The 23,100-nt window shown below is 32.4% G+C and overlaps 1 protein-coding gene across 1 annotated transcript in view; it reads left to right on the top strand.

Moving 5' to 3' along the window:
* LOC128167815 (transmembrane 9 superfamily member 1-like) overlaps positions 1-22,237 on the top strand; it is a 44,939-nt gene extending 22,702 nt beyond the window's left edge. The window contains exons 4-15 of the mRNA XM_052833743.1: positions 2,981-3,085; positions 3,560-3,678; positions 7,195-7,304; positions 8,398-8,461; positions 11,197-11,268; positions 12,889-13,036; positions 13,318-13,443; positions 14,274-14,366; positions 14,624-14,734; positions 15,645-15,807; positions 18,844-19,035; positions 21,285-22,237. Coding sequence (XP_052689703.1) covers positions 2,981-3,085; positions 3,560-3,678; positions 7,195-7,304; positions 8,398-8,461; positions 11,197-11,268; positions 12,889-13,036; positions 13,318-13,443; positions 14,274-14,366; positions 14,624-14,734; positions 15,645-15,807; positions 18,844-19,035; positions 21,285-21,486 — 1,505 coding nt within the window. The 3' untranslated portion in view covers positions 21,487-22,237. The remainder of the gene's footprint in view (positions 1-2,980; positions 3,086-3,559; positions 3,679-7,194; positions 7,305-8,397; positions 8,462-11,196; positions 11,269-12,888; positions 13,037-13,317; positions 13,444-14,273; positions 14,367-14,623; positions 14,735-15,644; positions 15,808-18,843; positions 19,036-21,284) is intronic.
* The last annotated feature ends 863 nt before the right edge of the window (positions 22,238-23,100 follow it).

Genomic DNA, 23,100 nt, shown 5'->3' with positions numbered 1-23,100 from the left:
GCCTCTTGTTATTAACAGCAGGTGTAACGTGTTGTTTTGGTTGAGTCAGTTGTAAGTTTAGATGTTGAAGGACAGATCGGGAGACAGAGAGAATCGCAGAATAATTTTGCCTATTAGCTTCAAGTGAAACTTCTGCTTGATGTGACAGTTTTGAATAAATCCAAGATTGAATCATATGATTTGATATTGTATAATATTTTGAATTGTATCATATGAATCAATAATTTATAATGTGATATTCTGTTATAAATAATATATTGTTGTATTACATGTAATGGTAACTATATATTATATTTTAATTCATAATATTTTACCATATGATATGATATTGTATAATATGATATTGTATTTTATAATATATTGCTGTATCACATGATATTGCATTATATAATATGATACAATGTTGTATCAAATTATAATATATTATAATGATGTATCATATATGATACAATATCATATAGTATTATAATTCATAATCATAATATATCATTCTATATTATTAGCTCACCTGAGCCAAAGGCTCAAGTGAGCTTTTCTGATCACAATTTGTCCGTTGTCTGTCGTTGTTGTCGTCGTCGTCGTTGTAAACTTTTAACATTTTCATCTTCTTCTCAAGAACCACTGGGCAGATTTCAACCAAATTTGGCACAAAGCACCACTAGGTAAAGGGGATTCAAGTTTGTTCAAATGAAGGGCCACGCCCTCTTTAAAGGGGAGATAATTGAGAATTATTGAAAATTTGTTGGTATTTTTCAAAAATCTTCTTCTCAAAAACTATTCGGCCTGAAAAGCTTAAACTTGTGTGGAGGCATCCTCAGGTAGTGTAGATTCAAGTTTGTACAAATCATGGTCCCCGGGGTTAGGGTGGGGCCACAGTAGGGGGATCATGTTTTACATAGGAATATATAGAGAAAATCTTTAAAAATCTTCTTCTCAAAACTATTAGGCCAGGAAAGCCAAAATTTGAGTGGAAGCATCCCCAGATCGTATAGATTCAAGTTTGTTTAAATAATAGTCCTGGGGTAGGGTGAGGCCACAATGGGGATGAATTTTTACATAGGAATATATAGAGAAAATCTTTAAAAATCTTCTTTTTAAAGACTATTTGGCCAGGAAAGCTTAAACTTGTGTAGAGGCATCCTCCGGTAGTGTAAATTCAAGTTTGCAAAATCACAGTTCCTAGTGGTAGGGCGGGGCCGTGATGGCGGTTTGAATTTTTACATAGGAATATATAGAGAAAATCTTTAAAAATATTCTGGGAAAGTTTTCGGTCCAAAACTCAGTACTTAGTGTGAAAGCACAGGTTATGCAGATTTTTAAGTTTGATGAAACCATGATTCCCTAGAGAAAAGTGGGGCCACGAAATGGGGGGGGGGGGGGTATATAGGAATAGAGAAAAATCTTCTTACAGGTACAACAACAAAAGGGGCTTGGTATTTACCAAAAACAAAGAGGTGGATAAAAATTGGCAGATTTTCAATTTTTTTTCAGCAAGATCTATGTACTTAGTTGTCAAAATATTTTGATACTGTAATGCTAATTTGATCAGAATTTAGGCAATTGTTGCTCAGGTGAGTGATGTGGCCCCTGGGCCTCTTGTTTACCTTTTTACTGGCTATGAGTACAATAGCAATTTTATTGTCCCCCATTTTATCTTAGAGATATGACAAAATGTTGAAGTCATTATTCTTTTTGAAAACAAAATAAAAGTGTATTATTTTGTACTTAAGTGAGTGTCTCAGAGAAATTCATCCAAAACAGTCCACAAGCATAAAAACTTCATATTTTTGTTTTTCTGATGCTTTACAGATTTAACAAAGAATACTAAACTAATAACTTTTAGATAAGTTATGCAAATAATAATTTTTATATTTTCAAATACTAGTACAAAATTGGTTACTTAAATGAAAAAACATGTTTCCTAGAAAATACAGTCATTTGCGTTTGTTTAATTTTCTGAGAAAACCTTAATATATCAATGACAGTGTATTGAACCAAGAGGAATGAATTATTGCACAAACGTAAATTGTAAGTTGCCATGCTCACACAATCATAAAAGTTAAATTTATACCAAATATTATAAGAAATACATGCATGCTAAAATACAGAAACTGGATAGATATGTTGCAATTTAATCCCAGACCGGTCCTAATATCATTGAATGCCTCAGCTACATCTTGTACAAGGGTTCAATGCTTATATCTGAATGGATGAAATATTACAATTTGGATTAGAAGAGATATGGGAAGAAAGAGAGAAAAAAACAGGATTAGTGCTAGAAACATCCTCATTTCTGTCTGGCTTGTCAAAAGTTCAATACAATACAGTGAGGTACCATTGATTTCCTGACGTCTCTGACTGTAAATCCCTTGGTCAGCTCTTCATCCATGTACCTGCTAATCAGCGAGGATATATTTTATGATTTATTGGGGGAATACTTGTGGTTAAGCTGATTATGGAGACTTAATCTCCCATCAATCTGTCAGTTTGGATTAGTGAAGCTAGGCTTTGCCGGACTAATTAATAACTCTGGATTCAGAAAATCTGGGATTTTTTCCCTGCTCTGCTTTTGTCACAAATTGCATGATTTTTGCTGGGTTTATTGGCATATCTGATGTGGAGATTTGTCTTTGGTATGGCAGCCTAGTTGATGGGCTGACACGTTTACCTGTAACATGAAAAAGAAAGAAAAACATATTAAAATTGAAGACAATACAATAGGTAGTAATCAATACATGGTCTCAAACCTCACCCATTGTAGCGTAAGAGCCGCTTACACTAAATCCAGGCAAAAACAAAATTCAATCCAAATTTGATATAATGCTTATTTTTAAATTTTTGTTTTGCATTTATTACAAAATGCTATTGTTTATGACATGATAATTGTGTAAGAGTGTGTATGTGTGTGTGACAGTGTGTGTTTTGTTTGTTTGTTTCATTTTGAGACAAAAAAATTCAGACGATGTTGTTTTCTTTACAGAGGATGCAGACAAGAAAGAGTTGTGTAAAGTTACGTTTAAAGAGAATGACCTGCAATTACTGCGAGACGCCATTGAGGATCTGTACTACTTTGAATTTGTTATTGGTAACAAAGATAAAATAATAACTAGTATGTTAGCTAGATAGTTATCATCTCATTTAAACTGCAGTAGCCAATCCTTTTGTCCGTGAACAGCTAATTTAAAAATGTGTGAATGCAAATACAATGTTTACATCCAGGAAAAAAATAGCTTTAAATAGAAATATTTAACACAGACATTTACATTTCATTCCATTTAACTTTGCTGTGATGTCCAATGTTCTTATTGTCAAAAAACTAATCTTTGGTAGTCCAATATTAGTAAGCTCAGTCTTATGGGAAGTGTAGAAATGGACTGTCTTGTACTTACATGGACTGTCTTAGAATTGTTTGAAGTACGATATTTACTGACACTCAGGTATGAAAAATATTAGTTTTTGACCTAGACAAGCCTTTAACTGCCTGCTTTTTTTTCAAACAGAACTGCATCCAAAATGAATACCCATATGTACAGTGTATTTTATGTCTTTATATTTTTAGATGAAATTCCAGTGCGAGGGTTCATAGGTCATTTAGAAGAGGGCGGCTTTCTTCCACACAATCACAAAATTTTCCTCTGGGCACACCTTAGTTTTCATATTGAATACAATGGTGATCAGGTTAGTATAAAAACATAGTTTAATGAAAATTACGTCTACAAAATCAAAAGTTTGTGTTGGACGATTCAAAAATTTCCATTGCGCTGTGGTAAAAAAAAAAGAACTTTTAAAATTCAAATTGTGACACTTAAGATGTACTAACTGTAGATTCCTTATTTTATGCAAGTACTTAATTCTGTGATTTATCGCAAATCTTACATGAAAGTATTCGCTACGACCGATGTAGCATTGCGTTGAGTGATGACACTTTCTAATCGGTGTGTATTTCAATTGTGATTTGAAATAAAGATTCTGATTGGTGCATTTATATAGACCCGCCCATTTATCAAATGCATGTTGAGAACATGATGCTAACACGTGGAAAGGAAAACATCTCATAAAGTTGTACTAGCAAGTTAAAAATTTACGTACAGAGTTATTTAATAACAAACGGGGAGATGTTCACGTACATGTGTAAAATATTAATGAAAAGAAAAAGAAAAAGTTCTCTAAAAGCAGGGATCGGCACATATAGATTATCAGTCACAGAATAAGATTGTACTTCGCTTATCGAATAATGTCATTCAGTTCATTGTGAAAAAAAAATCGCCAGAAACTGTTTAGTGAACAAATAAATTTTACGTTACCGTTCATAATGTACCATATACTGTATATATTGAAAATCGCATGAGTTTAACTGTTTTTCCTCATAAAAAACTTGTTGCAAAATGTAGATCCACGGGAAAATTCGGGTTGACACGCCGTGAAATCCATTCGACGTTTTACAGCATATGTCTTCACTGTTTTATTTACAATAAATATGTATTGAAATCTTTGAAACATTGTCAACAGCTCCGCAAAATGAAGAAGTGTGGTTTGTTTATATTCATTGAAAACTGTAAAATGGCGACTCGATCTGCACGTGAATTATACAATCCGAGGTCGATTAGCGTGTCAGTCATGAGTGTCAACATCAGAAGTAAATATTGTGTGATTAATATCGAAGAACATATAATAAAATGAATGTTTATACAGACTAAGTGAGTTACAAAATAACGTTGATCACAGATCAGTCCAAAATTGAACACGTTTACATGCCGTAAAATTCAATTTTTTGGTATGTTTGAAAACACATGCACACTTGTAGTTTTAAGTGTGTCATATTAATCAGTTAAAGTTCAACAAAATGCAATATAGGCTATGTAATATTTATTGTCAGTATCTGTTGTGAATTCTTTGGAAAAAGCTACAACAAAATAAATATAGCCTCATCTTAATATTGATGCGTTTAACAGCTAAAAGGATTTGAATTTTTCGATGAAGTATGTATTATATTTAAAAATGAATTGGGGATTGAACCTGTCTTAACAGCGTGTTTTTGACAATTGTTTACACAAAAAAAGAAGATGCGATTATTGTGAGAACTCTTAGTCAATTATTGCAGAAACGACACAAATACCACGTCGGCAGGTAAGGGTGGGCGGGTACTAAAACGGCCAATGAAAATGCTTGTTTATATAACTGGAACTCGCAATCCCGATAGTGTCGTCACTCAACGCATCAGTTTATCACTCGCAGCGAATACACCCGTGTAAGATTTGCGATAACCGTTTTCCATCCAATCGTGAGAACATAAAATCGCAAATGCTGAATTTTTCATCCAGTTTCATGTAGTTTACATATGTATAAAAAATAAAAGAGAGATGTTGACATTTGCGATATTTGCTTCTCATGATTTTCCTTTGATATTAATTCCTCATGTTTAATTAGGAATCTACTGTGAGTGTGGGTCTTGTTGCCCCCAAAATTGATTCCACTAGCTATTAGGATAATTAATTAAACATCGTTAAATCAAAGCTGAACATGACTCTTAAATTGCGTTGTCTTCCAATATTCTTTTTCCTCACCCCTATATAAACCACTGATGATACTTACATCAACATTGTGACCCAGTCACAACAAAACCATCAATGATATGCTTTTAGAACTGTTTTAACAAGAGCTTGGACTTTGGGGAGGATGTGTCAAACTCCAATATGATGAAGACTGGGTTTATTCATGGTTAACTGTTCAGTCATTGGCTAATAGATTTGAATACAATGAATCCAGCTACACTTGTCTACACGGGCTTTATATGAAATAAAATTGTAGTTTGTTTTAAGTAACAAATAGTTGACCCCTTCAAATTTTGCTCATCAAACTGTATTTAAGTTTTTGGAGTGCAGTGTTGATTTGCAAAAGGACTATGTGTGATATTATGCATATTTTGCCCCCAAAATTTAAGTTTTTTGAAGCGCTTTAAAAATAAGTTGGCAGATAGTTGAAAAGATATTGAAAATAAGTGTGTAAAAGGTTATCACCACAGTGATATCATAATGTAGAAATGACATCATGAGAATTGTGTTATTTTGATAAAATCGAGTTTTGTAGCAAAATATGGGTGTTTTCGAGTAGTTTTTTGACTGGGAAACATTGAGCGCAGGCTTGCTCAAGTACCATTTTTAGGTATGATGTGTGTAATTATAGGACGAAAAACATATGTTAAAATCGTACTTGAGCAGACCTGCGCTCCATGCTTCCAAATGCAAAATATAAAGAAAAAACTATTTTCATCTTTTTGCAAAATTGCGGGAATTGTGTCTTTTAGGTGACATCATAGATTAACAACGAATGAGTAATGATGACTAAAATCAAGGTAGAGTGATAGGCATCCTCTGTACACTGATTTATGGAGATTTGATTTTTATACGGCACTATTAAAAAATTGGTTAAATTTCGGGGCAGATATTAAACCATACCAAATATAGTCCTTTGCCTATTTTGCAGTCATATCTTCACTAAGTAAGGAGTAAGCCCCCCCCAAACCACTGACCCCACTCCTCAGGTTTGATGATAACAGACAAGTTGCAGATCCTCATTTACAAATTGCTGTTTAATAGAAAAATCCCTATTATAAAGGATTGGTCTCTTTAAAATTTCCCCGAAAAAACGTTTTTTTCTTTTAATTACATGTTAAAGTAAATTAGATCAGTATGAAAAATTAATTGTACATGCAATTGAATACCAATGCATCTGGTGTTGTGTTTGACTTTGTACAGCTGTTTGGATCAAAGTTATGTCAATAGGACCATTTTTGCTCAGGTGAGTGATGTGACCCTTGGTCCTCTTGTAAAATTTTTGCCTAGACCATAGTTTCTGTCCCCTTGGCCCAGTCTGGCCTTCACTTCACCAGTTGAGTGAATTTAAAAGTCAATAGATGAAGTGACTTTGAACCAAAACTTTTTAGGACTGTTTTATATGTAGGTGACCTGTTGAATGTAAATATATATTTTTTTCACTTCAAATTTATATCCCATCTGGGCTATTTTATCCCAAACAGGCTACTTTATCCACTTTTGGCCTTTGGTCCCAACAAGTTATAGAGCTAGTGAATTTAGTGAATAAAGAAGTAAATTTCCCCTTGATGTAACATTAATAAAAGCAGAATGTGTCAGACCATGCAGATGATTGTTTTACAAGAATTGGTCAATTTTACAGATCATCTTTGCCAATGTTTCAACAAAAGAGCAAGCTCCAGTCGGTCTGGATTCAGTGTCAGCACCTTTTGAAGTTTCTTTCACCTACAGTGTAAAGTGGACCAAAACAAGGTATTTTATTCAAGAGGCAGTGGGCAGTAGGCAATACAAATGTAACACCATAACAGGCCACTATCATGTTGTCCTTATTTATCTAAAGAAAGTCAGTAAAACACAACTTGACACGATTTGAAGTACTAAACTGTTAAAACACAAACTCACCAGTATTGTCCAAAGGGGTTGAGGAAAAGTTCATTTTTGTTGTCTGATAATGTGGTTTGTCTGAGATAATGAATTAGATCCAGTTAAATTTCAATTTCTTCCTTTAAAAAAATGGGGATTTTGATTTGAAAATGACATGAAGTACATGTATCTGGTTGATAATGTTGAACAATTGTGCAAGGTGTTCTTCAAAGATCTGGATGGATCAAAATCAGATTATTTTATCCCTGTTTGAAATTTTTCTTCATTCTTGTCAATTTAACTTGGTAAAAAGACTTAAGATAGGCATAAAAAGAGAAATCTAGTTTTTCTGTATTGATTTTAATTTTTTTCTATCAATGGTTCTAGAATGTGTTATATTTATCGTTGAAAATTTGCCTAAAGGTAAAGCAGAAGAAATCAAAAGGATCAAACAGACTATTTGGTTTTTTATTTTTGCTTTCTGACAGCTTTCTCTATGGTTATATTTAAAGTTGTGGAGAACTTTTGAGCTTTATTCTTCTTTGACAGATATAGTTAATAATACAAAACTTGGTTTACTTCTCCTAATTTCCTCATTTCTTTACCTAATCTGCACTCTTTGTTTCTTACCTAGCCTTCTGAAAATGCCTCCTTAAACGCCATACATCATATTCCAAATAAATTGATACATTAAATTGCACTCATAGCATAGTGCCAGAGACGAGCACTTTGTATTTGTTATAAAGGATATTTGTAATATACAGTTAATACGTAACACATTTGAAGATTATGGCAAAGTGAATGAAATTGATATTATTGTAACACAGAGCACCTGTGCATTTTAAAGATAAACTCTCTTAAGGCTTGATTGTAGTAATCATGTACTACATACAGGTACTTTGTAAGTGATAAACATGTTAGTAGGCAGGTGAAAATACAGTGTTAATGAAATAATAATTATAATATCATGTATTCGTTTTAGCACACCTTTTGAAGAGCGTGGGAAGCGAGTTCGAGACACCAGTTTTTTCCCCAAGTATCTGGAGGTACATTTCATAATACATGTACTAAGAAAAATCATTAATGTTTTTAGACGGGTTCACGTGACCCCGTCTATTGGTTTACTGTCAGCTGAAGTCTCAAACCGGAAGGCACGCGTAGAACACATGAATTGAGTCTACGCATAAGAAAATAGTGCAGAAAGTTTTCATGCATTTCAGTAAATATGTATTATAAAAAATGCATTAAATCTTTTTCAGTCCTCTGTGTATAAACAAAATTCTACTTAGAAAATAAACAAATAGTTTTATTGATCAAAATATTCTTGCTGGGGTTCAAATGTGGAATGAGTTACGTCACTGAATGCACAGCGCTGTTGACGATTCAGTTGGTATACGAGCTAATTAATCAATGGAAGAGGTTGATGGTGGAATCGAAATTAAAGTTCGCAAACGCAATGTGCCATTATTGAAAAGTTGTGAATTTTATTTTGACAATCTTACACCTTAATACTACCAAACTTCATGCGCAAGCCTAAGTTAAAATCGGGACGGGTTATACACAGATGTTTTACAAATTAAATAGGTATTTCATTGGCTTCCAGTCTGCTTGCGGTATGACTGCTGTTCGTCTCGAAAGGGATTTTGTACAAAGAAAATAAAAACAAGTCTGAATTTGCCTTCTCGTTCGTTGGCTCTTTAGTTGATTAAACTGAATTTAAATTTTAAACAATGCATTGTAAGCAAAATCTATAATAGATTATACATTTTGGAAGACTTATACATCATATAATATATACAATCTTATCGATTGAAGAACTAAGTTAAATGTTTATGTTCATGTTTTCTGGCTTAGTTGGAATCAGGCTTGGGGTGAATTACATTGTAAAATAATGCATTACATTACCGTCTCTGTAATTTATGTTTCTGATTTTCGGAGTATATGATTTTCAATGAAAGAATGGTTGTATGGTAATTCGTGTAGGTGATGCGCGAGTTTACACAAAAAAGTAGTGAGTGGCAAACGGATTTATTTTTACCTATTAATTTTGCACGAATCGCAAATGAAGAAAATCGTGTCAGATAAGTCGGTTTTAAAAATCAAAATGGCGACCGTGACAAATCTTTTTATTGTCAAAGTTCTTGGAATCTTATAATAAAAAAAAATATTTCTAACGTCAGGTGCCTGTGTTTGTTATCAGTATACAAATGTTCACTTTGTTTGTTAATTTAGCAGTTTTAGAGTTTTCGGTGTTTTCATAATACTTTTATGACGGATACTGTCCGACTTGTGGATTTTCCCTTGGATCACAAAATTGAATAAATCTAATGATTAAAATTATCTACTTTGATATAGTTGTTTGATTTTCCCGGTTAGTAGTATTTTTTTTTTTATTTTTTCGTTGGTGTCTTATTTTACATAATATACCGTTGTGTCAATTTTCTACAATTATGAAGGCGGGAGTAAAATTTAGACAAAGAATCAGACAATTGCAAAAAAGACGAATTAACATAGATTGTAATAACTAATTCAAACTTATAAATTTTGGAAGCATATTCGAGGAAATCCAGGACAATTACAAATTCAAACTTTCAAGACCCCGTCTTTCAGTACTCTCAGTACTTTGATTAAGTAATATGAGGCAGTGTTTGTTGCAAGAATATTATGTTTTCTGTATAATTCAGATAATTGAACAGTAACTTATACCACACTCAACAAGTTTTGGGATGATGTTTTTGACCTGTGAAAAACTTAGACCCCATAGGCTAAAATAAAATTGTTTGTTTGGTATTGCCTTCGACCTCATTGAAAAACCCTCCCTGATAAAATTTTCTAAGCAAAAAAATAAAGGCCTTTTTTCCCATAAATGGAATTTTTTTTTCCCATTTTAAATTAAGTAAACTTCAGGTTTGAAAAATAAAAGAATATCTCCTCCATCCCTCCTGGGTCTAGAAACCTCCAGACGGCAATTCCAAACAAATATTATTTCAAGGATGGCCTTAGTAAAGAATCAAAGTCAATGTGTAGAGAGGGTGCTTAGGGACGATGGATCTATTTCACTTCTACAATAGGGGTTTTCATGAAAAATTTAAATGAGTTAGAGTTACAAAAGATATATTAAAATCAATAAACAAATAACATCAAATAAATAAAATCAAATTACATTTTTAGTAGGGACCATTTCAAAAAATGTTTGTATTAGTTCCCTCTTTCAGTTGAACATAATGGGAAGCGTTCTTTAAGGAATAAGGAATTATTCTTTGAGTATTATTAGGTGATAATTTTTTTTCGGGGCATGATCAAATCCAATAAATCACGAATGATTTATTAAGATATTTTATGTTCAAATTTCATTTTATCAAAAGCACAAGTTTTAGTAAATAAAGTAATTTAATGCATATTATAGGTTTGTACATTTGTAGTACATGCAAAATGCCAAATACAGTAAAACCCGCATATAACGAAGTGTCAGGGACGGGGAATATAACTTCGTTATAAGCGTAATTCATAATATTCGTCAATTTTACAACAAGTAAAAAAGTCTTAGGGCATGAAAATTACTTCGCTGTAAGCGTCAATTCATCATAAGCGTGGTAGCTATAAACGGGTTTTACTGTTACTGTATTTGCCACTAACATTTATTTCACATCAGAACAGAAGGACAAACTGGTTATTACTTAATTAAGTTTGGTAAGGATAATTATTAAGTGTGGCAAGATAACTGTTGCGTGAAGCAGGTTTCACTGTAGGTATATTTTGTAACAATTGACCTCTTTTTCAGATTCACTGGCTGTCCATCATTAACTCAATGGTCCTTGTGTTTCTTCTGATCGGGTTTGTGGTCATTATTCTGGTGAGCATTGTTTTAAGATGTTTATTGATTTCAGGTTACAATTTTTTTAAATTTTAAGATTCACCAAATTTGTTGATCTCCTCAGCAATGTTCGATAACTCTAAATTATCCAGATTTTTTTTATTCCTACCATAAATGTGCCTTTTATATGGACAAATTTGATTAGTCTTCTAGTGTTAACATCATGATCAGTTATTCAACGAAATGCGTGGCTTAATGTTTCCATTGAGATTTACATATACCGGAAGGTAAAGGCCTTAAGGTGTTCGTGCCACCGATGCTTCAGTTAAAATTTGATCTTAGCTTGTATATTTATTCCATAATATCCATCGTGGTCAAATTTGCAATAACTTTGTAAAAAGCATGGATACCATCAATAAATTTCTTTTCATTTCATTCATAAAGTTTGAAAGACAAATAACATTATAATGATTAAAAAAAATACTTTGAGTCTGATCTCAAGGGTCAGAGAACCTTAAGCTGAATAATTTTCCGTGGTTTAAAAATGCTTTTCCAATAAAATTTCATACAAAATGACGACATTTATTCATGTGTTTAAGGAAAATTGATACAGTAATCATGGTTTTGGGGCTATTTTAAAACTGTTTCATGTAAACCAAAAGTTTCTATCATTATAAGGAAATAATAATAATATCATTTCTAATAAAGAATTGAACTATTTTTAGAAGTTGTTTAAATTTATTAGTCAAGTAAATTGATGAAGTGACCCTATAGGGCATTAATTTAAATGAAATTCGAAACTACCGATACCGGTATATTTGTATTGTTTTGGCAATTTTAAAATTGTTTGTAATATTAAATTTTCTCTTTTAAATATTTTTACTAAGTATGGTAATTATGGTAATGTTTTGGGAGTTCAATAAATCTAACAAGCTCATCAAAGGAAATCTTAGTTCTATTGGATCAATTTTTTGATATGGAGTTGCATTGTACCATAGGAGAAAAGGAGGAAAATTTGAAACAACTAATTGCATCTGTCAAGACTCTTATTAGAAAGATATTCAAAGTTTTATCAACAGAAGAGCATTGCTTGGCTACCAGTATTTCCATTTACTGCAAAGGGAGGGGTTATTGTCATTTTGTTGGTTTTTCTTTAAAACAATGAAATAAAAAAAATATATCTTTAGATACATAAATTTGTTAATGTATTACTGTTATACATATGTGTTTACAGTGAAGTTCTCATGACAATTTTGATTTTAACTTTTTTTTTTTTTTTTTTTTTTTTACAATTCTTGTATTTTTCAAATTTATATATGTTGCAAACCTTTATTATTCAATTCAATTATTTGTCCTATTTGAAATTAGCCTTGCAGGGGTATTAGTCCCATTAGGACAGTTCTAGTTTGTAAATTTTATAATAAGGGATGTTATTGCTGATTACTAAGTTTGCCCTCAAACAATGAGGTTTTGGCAGTACCTGGTATTTTTTATATAAAATATAAAATTGTTTGTTTAAGATGTAAATGTTATCTAAATATAATGCTCCCATTATAACTATATTGTGGTCAAGACACATGTCAATTCAAACATTCATACTTTTTATTGTCATTGCTGATTGTATATCTTCAATACTGTGATCTCTGATGTGTTTTTCAGACTCGAGTATTAAAGAGTGACTTTGCTCGATACAATGTGGATGATGATGAAGCTGAAGCACTTGATTCGGATGAAAATGGATGGAAGATCATCCACACTGATGTTTTTCGGTTTCCTCCTCACAAAAATCTGTTTTGTGCAATATTAGGTAATGTTTTTAAATGCTATTCTAGCTGCTCTGGAAAAAAAAATCACATATTCCCCTGGTTATATTGGTAATTAGGGCTTGGCTTATGTTCTCGCCAAGCATTGACAATTTGCGTAATTGACCCCATTCCTGATAATAAGTATTACCCTTTTTAAGCAAGACTTTGTTACTGAAATTAAAGATGATGAAAGCATGTTTGCATGAGCAGATATAAAATAGGGTCAATTTATTCAATATAGACAAGAATGTTGAGTTTTTCTGTTCCTTTTTCCTGCTCCTAGGTGTAGGGAGCCAGTTTTTAGCCTTGGCTACTGGTATAATGGTCATGGCTGTTCTGGGGATGTTCAACGTTCACAGGCACGGGGCCATCAACTCGGCGGGAATTGTCCTTTATGCCTTCACGTCATGTAAGTCATATTTTTTGGGGGGTGCAATATAAAAGTGAATGACATTTTTGACACTAGATAAGGAATTTGACAATCTATATTCTCCCATTTATGATTAAAATTGTACTTGCTCATTTTAATTTGTGTTAAAAATATTTATATAATTTTATTTTATAATTCAATATGTGAACTGGATTTAATATGTACAGTAAACAGGTTTTGTGCTTATGAAATTCCTTTGCAATTAGCAGTGAAAATAAGGACATACATCAGAATATGTTTGCATGACAAGTAGCATAGACATATAGCATGACTGCATGTGTAATATCACAACACAACAACCTATCTTGGCCTTTCTGTCATTGACATTAAAAAAGAAAAACCAAATTCAAATGTCATCTAGGCAGCCATGACAAACCTTCTATTAATATGCATTTGAATATACATGTAGAAAAATTTATGTAATATTATGTAAGTAAAGAATCCAGTATTATTACTGGCAAAAAGATGATGCCAACTATTATGCACCACTGGGAGAAAATACATGTACATTGTGTTTCAAACTAATTGGAAGAAACTAAGTTTTATTTACAATTCATTCCTGTCCATTTAGGTTTAAACAACAGAGGTATTTCTATGGAGGTTATGTGTATGATACAGTACCTGCATAGAATTTAATTGCTCTGCAAGCTGCAGACTGCCTTAACTTACACATTTTGTCAGATTGGAAGATAATGCAATGTTTTATCATTCACTTTGGTTAAACAATTGATGACTGAAATTGAAGTGCCAAACACCTTGAAATTGAGTAATCTCATCTTTGAATGTTTTTATTATTATTTTACTTGTAGGCATAGCTGGATATGTTGCCACAAATACATACAGGAAACTGGGTGGAGAGAACTGGGTCTGGAATATAAATCTTACTTCCTGTCTGTTTGCAAGTATGTGCTATGTATACTGGACTGTAGCATTTTCATGTTTCCAGGACCATGTTGTGTCATGCAATTGTATGCTAAATAGTTAGATAGTCAATTTTGGATTTAAATTAAATTATCTAAGCCTTTATTTAATGGGATATGAACTGATTGCTACAATGCACTAGTTTGAGAGAAAATGTAATAAAATAGCATAAAAAACCCCAACAATTTTTAGGCATTAAGTTTTATAATCCAGATAACATTTATGTCTTTTTCCCCAGTGCCTTTCTTCTTGATCTGGGCAGTGATAAACTCGGTGGCTTGGGGCTATGGAACCACCCAGGCCCTACCTTGGACCACTGTTGTCTTGTTGATGTGTCTTTGGATGTTTGGTAGGTGTCTGTAATAAAGTATCTGCCCAATATGTTGCAAATTTTTGGGTTTTGATATTGATCATGTTTCAAGAAGAGCCCTCTTTGATATGGATCATGATTTTAAAAAAGTCCACTTTGATATGGATTATGACTTTAAAAAAGCCTACTTTGATATGGATCGTGATTTTTAAAAAAAGGCCACTTTGATATGGATCACAATTCAGGAATAGCCCTCTTTGATATGGATTGATATCATAATTCAAGATAGAGTACATTCCTTATTTAATGTGAGGAATTAATATCTGCATAAAATCACAAGAAGCAACCCTCACAGATTTAAAACTTGGGTCTGCGCTTTCATTTTCGAGGCAGTTTTGAACTTCATCTATATGAAATTATAAGCCAAAAAAAGGAGCTCATGATAGTGATTCAGGAATAATCAACTTTGATATGATTCATGATTCAAAAAGAACCCACTTTGATATGTATCTTGAATTAGGAGAAGCCCACTTTGATATTGGTAATAATTTAAAATTATCCCTATTTGATACACTCATGATCAGGAATAGCGCCCTTTTATATGAACCATGATTTAAGAATAGCCCACTTTAATATGGATCATGATTTAAGAATAGCCCACTTTAATATGGATTATGATTTAAGAAAAGGCCACTTTGATGCAAACCTTGATTCTATTATTTACTAGTTTGTGGGAATTTGAGAAAAAAAGACTTTTTCAACTTGCCAAAATAAAGGGTTGAATTGTTTTAGGTTCTGTAGTAACTTTACTACATTAATTGTTAAATTTTTTTTTACTTCTACTGATGGGTAACTCACCATTTGCTTCCAGGACAAGGACAAATTGAATGGTTTCCTTCTTCAGATATTTTAAATCTTTTAGAATTAAAATAAGCAAGTATTTTTTCAGTTGGATATCCCTTGACTGTAATTGGAGGGATTTTTGGGAAGAATTGGGCACATGGATTTGATGCTCCCTGCAGAACCAAGAACATAGCGCGGGAAATTCCGAGTGTTCCGTGGTACAGATCAGCATTCGCTCACTGTGTGGTCGGGGGGTTCCTGCCCTTCAGGTAAGCAAGGTCATCAGCTCAAAACCTGCAGACGATTGGTTTATAAATACCATAGTAAACATATATTTAGAAAAGTGTTGGCATATGAGGAAGGCATGCAGTCTTATTTAAATCAAACCATCCACTATATATTCCTAGCGGAAGGTTTGATTTTAATCAGACTGGCCGGGGAGGTTACTTAACATACAAAGTGAATATTTTTACATAGTAAAATTTCAGGGATTTCTATGTAATAACTGTTTGTATGGGGTTTGTATGTGGGATTGAATAATTTTATTTATTTTTTTAAATGTTTAAAATGTGTAGCTCAATATATGGATACCATTTATGTAATAAATTTTTGATATTACACTGTGTGTTCTTACGTCACATGATGACATAATTAAACATGATTAATTGTAGGCGGATAGTAGGCGGATGATGGACATAGAATGAAAAAATAACAAAGAATTCAGTTAAAAATGTAGAGTCATAAAATTAAATTTGTCTATTTATGAATAAAATGAAGTAGCATTAAATGCTTCACATTTGATTTGAAGCATTTAATGCTACTTCATTTTATTCATAAATTGACAAAAATCCATTTGTAAAGTTGTCGACGTCTTGTAGTAAATATTATATAAATAGTGCCTGTTTGGGAGGGTAACAGTTGAAATTGACACCCCGAGAAAACCATTGTCAACCGACGCGAAGCGGAGGTTGACAATGGTTTTCGAGGGGTGTCAATTTCAACTGTTATCCTCCCAAATAGGCACTATTTATTTTGTTATACTGAGTGTCTTTTTTAAAATTTTTAAGAAAATTTTACTGCTTTTTATATAGGAATAACGTGAATTCTACAGCGAACCATACGCGCATAATTTTCGCGCATGTAACATTTTTTAATGTTACCCATTGCCAAGTGCGTTGCTAACGCTGAGGGTAATAGTAAATATTATTAACTGCGTCTTAACCAATCAGATTTCAGTATTTAACATGAAAGTATAACAAAATGTAATATTAGCAGAATAGATTGAGGTTTAACAGAAAATGTGGTAAAATATGTGATAAAAAGAATCTCATGATTTGCAATGGTATACAAGTTTTATCTAACATGTTCTTTGTTTTCTATCCCCTCGTCTGTTCCCTTGCCTAGGCTTGGGGATAGAAAATGCTCACTCGTTGGATAAAAATCAAAATACATTGGATAAAAATTAAAATATGATCGCAAAATTTGTGTGTGTGTATGTATATGTGTGTATATATGAAAGTGCTATGCAAAAATTATATTTTGTACAGAAGTGTATTAGAGTTGCAGCAGCATCTTTTATTAATCAATCTAATTGTTACCCCAAATTATCTAATTGTTACCACAAATTATCTAATTGTTACCACAAATTATGTAATTGTTACCAAAACTTATCTAATTGTTACCACAAATTATCAAGTGATAATACAATTCTCAAATACCAGTTTTTAGTATAATGTGTATAACTATCTGAAAAAAATATATGTTTAAATCGCACTTGAGCAGACCTGCGCTCTATACTTCCAAATGCAAAATATAGAGCAAAAATGAGAATATTTTCATTTGTTTGCGAATTTGCAGGAATTAGGTCATTTAGGTGATGTCATAGATAAACAGCCAATGAGCAATGGTGACTAAAATCAAGATTAAAGTGTTAGGCATCCTCTATACAATGATTTGTGAAGATATGATTTTTATACAATACTATTTAAAAATTGGTTGAAATTAGAGGCAGATATTTGACCATACTGCACACAGTCCTTTATTAGACTTGTAGTGTTAATATTACATTGAACTGTTCAACTAACTGCTCAGCTTAATGGCTCCATAGAGACATACTCCTTAATGGTAAAGAGGTTCGAGGCACCAATGCACCAGAACAACCAGCTTTTTGGTTTTTTTCTCTAATCTGTTCTCAACTTGTATATTATTGCATTATATCCATTGTGGCCATTGAAATTGTAATAACTTCGCAAAATGCATGGATACTATTTAAAAATTTCTTTCTATTTTATTTCATTTATAAAGGTTGAAGACTACAAAACATTTTAATGATGAAAAAAATACTTACAGGATGAGGATCAAAGAATCCTATGTCTATTGACGTATAAGTTATTCATGATCTATTATTTGCTGTGTTTTGATTGCTTATTTGTTAGAATCAATTTGTCATATGCTATAACAAATAAATATTCTGAAACAACAAATCAGTAATTTAGCTGCAGCATTTGAACATGTTTTTCATTTTACTGAGCTCGCGTAGCAATAACAAAGAGCTGTTGCTGTGATTATCTGGCTCATTTGGTATTTGTTTCACATCCAGTATGCTTATTATACCCCACTACAACAGGTTCCGAGATATATAATGTTTTTTACCCATCTGTCAGCTAGTCAGTCCGTCAGTCCTGTTTTTTGTAATTTTCCATCCAGTAACCATAGATCTCCTTTCTCCTCATATTGAAAATTAAATGTTATTTAGAGGAGGGCCCCTGGGCCATGCCCTGATATGTTGAGTTCATTCTGGATTTCCATCCTCCAACCATGTATTTTATTCTTCTCTGTGAGGAAAATACCCTAGATGGCCTGTTCTAGTCTGTGTAAGACCATTTTAATATGGATTCTTACATCTTTATATAGAAAGATATTTCCAAATGAAAATCAAACGCATTCTTTGGTGAGTGATACAGGCAGTAGAAGATATGAAAAAGACTTTTATTGAATTTCTTATGGGTTTTGATATGAACAGACTTGAATATATGTATAATTATACATGTATATGATATTTTCTGAGATATTATTTCAGTTCTATAATCTAGTAATTTTTTATGATCCATCAATTATTGACTTGCTATAAGAAATTGATAATAAAAGATACTGCTGCAGCCTTATTTAAATCTGCTTCTGTATGTACTTTTGATTTTTGTTTTCAGACTAAGTCTTCTTTTGTCATACTTTCTATATAAGAACTTACTTGTATTGCACTGAAGAAAATAGAGTTTAAACAATTTTTCAATTTCATTTAAATACAGTGCCATATCAGTGGAAATGTATTACATCTTTGCAACCCTCTGGGGTCGGGAGCAGTACGCCCTCTACGGAATTCTTTTCATCGTTTACGGAATTCTGATTGGGGTTACGGCCTGCATCTCTGTGGCCTTGACCTACTTTCAGTTGTCAGCTGAGGACTATCGGTGGTGGTGGAGGTCGATTTTCAGTGCTGGGTAGGTATCTAGGGCTAAGTGTAACACTCCCTCCTCTTGAAATCATTTACTGCACCAAAAGATTTTTTTCTCGTTTATCACTTTTCCAGGAAAATATTTTTACTTTATGTAAAATATATAATTTGGGCTCAGGCATTTGCTGGTATTGAGGTGCTATTTCAATTTTGAAAGAAAAAAAATTTGAAAGCTATAAGGGCAGAATTTAGCACTTTGATTTTCGATTATTTCTCTATAATCTGTGATGAAAGGAAAATTTTAATATATACCAGTCAATGAAGGTAGCGATATTTGCAGAGAAAATTAACATAAACTACTAACATGGGTAACGATGTACAATGTACAATTTACATTTCCATTTCTCTCTGTAAAACATTAATCAGGGTATTCGATGCATAACATCCACATTTTGTACCCAATAAATGAATTGTCTGATATTCTTGACTATTTTTGCATTTTGAAGTTGTTATCAAATTAAAATACTCCACAAAAGGAATTTTTCAAAATTTTGATGATTGTCCAATAAATTTTACCTTTAATTTTACATTGAAGTCTACATGGTAAAACATGTTGTATTATGATATTGTAAACAGTAACTTGAAATTCATACAAATATCTTGGTGAATATATACATAAACTTTTTAGCTCACCTGAGCTGAAAGCTCAAGTGAGCTATTCTGATCACATTTTGTCCATCGTCCGTCCGTCCGTCCGTCTGTCTGTCCGTCCATCTGTCTGTTTGTAAACTTTTTACATTTTCGACTCCTTCTCCAAAACCACTTCGCCAATTTCAACCAAACTTGGCACAAATCTACAATTTGGTAGAGGGGATTCAAGTTTGCAAAAATAAAGAACCATTTCCTCTTTAAAGGGGAGATATTTAAGATTTATTGAAAATTTGCTGATATTTTTCAAAAATTTTCTCAAAAACCATTTGGCCAGAAAAGCTGAAACTTGTGTGGAAGCTTCCTCAGATAGTGTTTATTAAAGTTTATTCAAATCATGGTCCCTGGGGGTAGGACCACAATGGGAGGGGGGGGGTGGTTGAAGTTTTACATAGAATATATAGAGTAAATCTTTAAAAATCTTCTTCTCAGAAACCAATCAGCCAGGAAAGATGAAATTTAAGTGGAAGCATCCTCATGAAGTGTAAATTTCAAGTTTTGAAAATCATGACCCCCCCCCCCCGGGGTAGGGTAGGGCAACAATTGGGGGTCGAATTTTTACATAGGAATAAATAGAGTAAATCTTTAAAAATCTTCTTCTCAGAGACAAATTAGCCAGGAAATGTGAAACTTGTGTGGGTGCATCCTCAAATAGTGTAGATTTAAAGTTGTGATAATCATGACCATCGGTTGTAGGGTGGGGCCACAATGGGGGGGGGGTCGAATTTTTACATAATATTTAGAGAAAATCTTTAAAAATCTTCTTCTCAGAAACTAATCAACCAGGAAATGTGAGCTTGTGTGGGTGCACCTTATTATAAAGCTCTTTATAAAACTTTGATTTTGGGGGCAAAAAATCCATAATACCGCACATTGTCCTTTGTTTACTGTAGAAACAGAAATATTCGTTGAGGATTTAATTTCGTTATTTTCGTTGGCAGTATAAATCCGTGACGAAATTTTAACCCAAGTATTAATGAATACAAAGAGATTATGATATGATTAAATTAAATGCCAACGAAATCTTATTTTGGTAAAAACAAGGAAATCTTGACCCAATGAAAATCTGTGCTTCTACAGTATTATCCCTGCATTATACATTGAATACCCTAAATGCAGGCATATATCAAGGAGTTAATGAACCTGCTAGATTTTTTAAACATCTTATAAGCATAATAATTGATGCCCTCAAAATACAAGTAAAGGTGTTGTCTGTTTGTTGAACCCCATCTAGCTGTTTTTGATGTCAGACAATCGTTTTTATGTCTGTGCAGATGCTTGTTTTTTAAAGAAAAATCAATTATAATATTGTTAATGAGCATAATCCCTTGTTATGAACCATATGAAACAAACAGTACGTGATGTAGGTGAGAGACTATGTGACCAACTTGTACAGGTAAATATCATTGCTCTAGATCTTTAACCCACCAGAGCTTATGAACAAGATACTTGATTATCTTATCTTTAATTTCACTTTCTCTCAAATATTAAGATGCTGATATTCAACTGATTGATATCTCTTTCAAATTTGTTTTTATGTGAAGCAATGTTGAAAACACTGACGATTTTGGTCTATTTTACTTTCAGGTCCACTGGCCTTTTTGTGTTTCTGTATGCTCTGTTCTACTACTTCAAGAGGTCCAATATGTCGGGTGCCTTACAAACAATTGAGTTCTTCGGTTATACCTTTCTCACTTGTTATGTATTCTTCTTAATGCTGGGAACTGTTTCCTTTTTTGCATCTCTGCATTTCGTGCGATACATTTATGTAAATTTGAAAATGGACTGATTGGGAAAAATATCAAATACAAGCCTCAAGACCTTTTTCTCTTGAGGAGGGAATTGTTTATAGTCAGCTACACTACTGAGACTCATTTAAATCTGGTTCATAGTTTAAGGAGACCGGCTGGTCAGTTATTGATCCATGCAGGTGTCTTTAAACTATATGAACTACCGGTACATTAATCAAATTTAACAACGTAGTAAAAATCACTGATTATTGATTTATCAAGCTAAAAGTTAAGCAATTTCTTTGTCTTGAGGATGAAAGATGTTTTAAAAATCAATCCTGTTAGCGTCATCATAAATAAGAAATGAAACATTCACTGTCAACCTTCATACACATAGCTGAGGCAAAATAAGTTGGTAAGATCAAGCCTGAAGTCTCATTTGGATGTACCATATATCTTGTTTGTCTCTTTTTGATGAGTATTTTCACTATTTTTTTTTTATTTGCAATAGTTATGTTTTGTAATGATAAAAGGTTTTATATAGTACAGATTGACCAAAAAAATTCTGTTTTATTTTTGAGATTGGGAAATGATCAGGAAAAGTTAATATACATGAAGCATATGCAGTAGTTGCTTTTCACTTAAATTTTCAAATGATTTAGCTTTGGTGAGGAAGTAAATGTGATTGTCAAATGGGACCAAGGATTTAGATTAAAAAATGATTGTGTAAAATTTATTTTGATTCCGTTGAATAGAAATACATGCAATACTATGATATATGATTTTTGTGAAAGAAAGAAACTTTTTTTTTTTTAAAAATACATAGTTTATCATATTTTTGATAGGATAAAACTTATGTTTTTATTTTAGAATGGGTTGAATAGTGATTCTGATGCATGGTAATGATGATGAAGTTTAGTGTATTTTCAGACATTCCTCGTTGAGATTTATGTAATTTCAATTCAACTTTTCGCTTAAGTATATACTTATTGAATTATATAGGAATTGTAGAAAATAGTCAGTACTTGGTTTGGAGTCATAGCCTTTGTTAATAGGAGTTAAAGTTTTTCTTATCTGTGCTGATGAAGAATACATTTTTGTATGTATAGTAATACTCTGTAAATAAAAAAAAACTGTATTGAAAAACAGAAGAGGTTATGAAAACAATCCAAACTGAAATATTTTGATCTAGATATTAAAATATATTAATTTATTTATTAGGATAACAATTAAAGTGTCTAGGATCAAGTTGTTTTTATAGGTATTATGTATGTTAATATGAAAAATATATTTTCAAAGTGATTTTGCATGTTTGAAATGACTGTGTTCTTGTGATTGGAATTGATATTTTTTCTACTGGAAGAAATGTTTGGGACATTTGTATACTGCAAATTGAAAAATTAATGAATAGAGAAATATTGATCTAGAGGTTAAAAGACATATACTGTTGATGTCTTAGTTGCTGCTTAGAAACAAGGCATCTTGTTAACAATTGTTGCACAACACATTGTTGGATGTTTATAAGCGTTTTTGTGGACCTTGTCTATGTTTTGTTTGGGCTCTGTGTTAGTCTGTCCATATTGAGGTAATTTATTTGTGCATAATATGATGTGTTTGTTTGTGCAGTAAAACATGGTTATTACAAAGCTCCCAGGTCAAGAGTTTTGATTTGT

Source organism: Crassostrea angulata, chromosome 1 (assembly GCF_025612915.1).
Source record: "Crassostrea angulata isolate pt1a10 chromosome 1, ASM2561291v2, whole genome shotgun sequence".
NCBI classification, from domain to species: Eukaryota; Metazoa; Mollusca; class Bivalvia; order Ostreida; family Ostreidae; genus Magallana; species Magallana angulata.
Note: the sequence above shows the minus strand (reverse complement) of the source record. Positions and strands in the feature narration are given on the sequence as shown.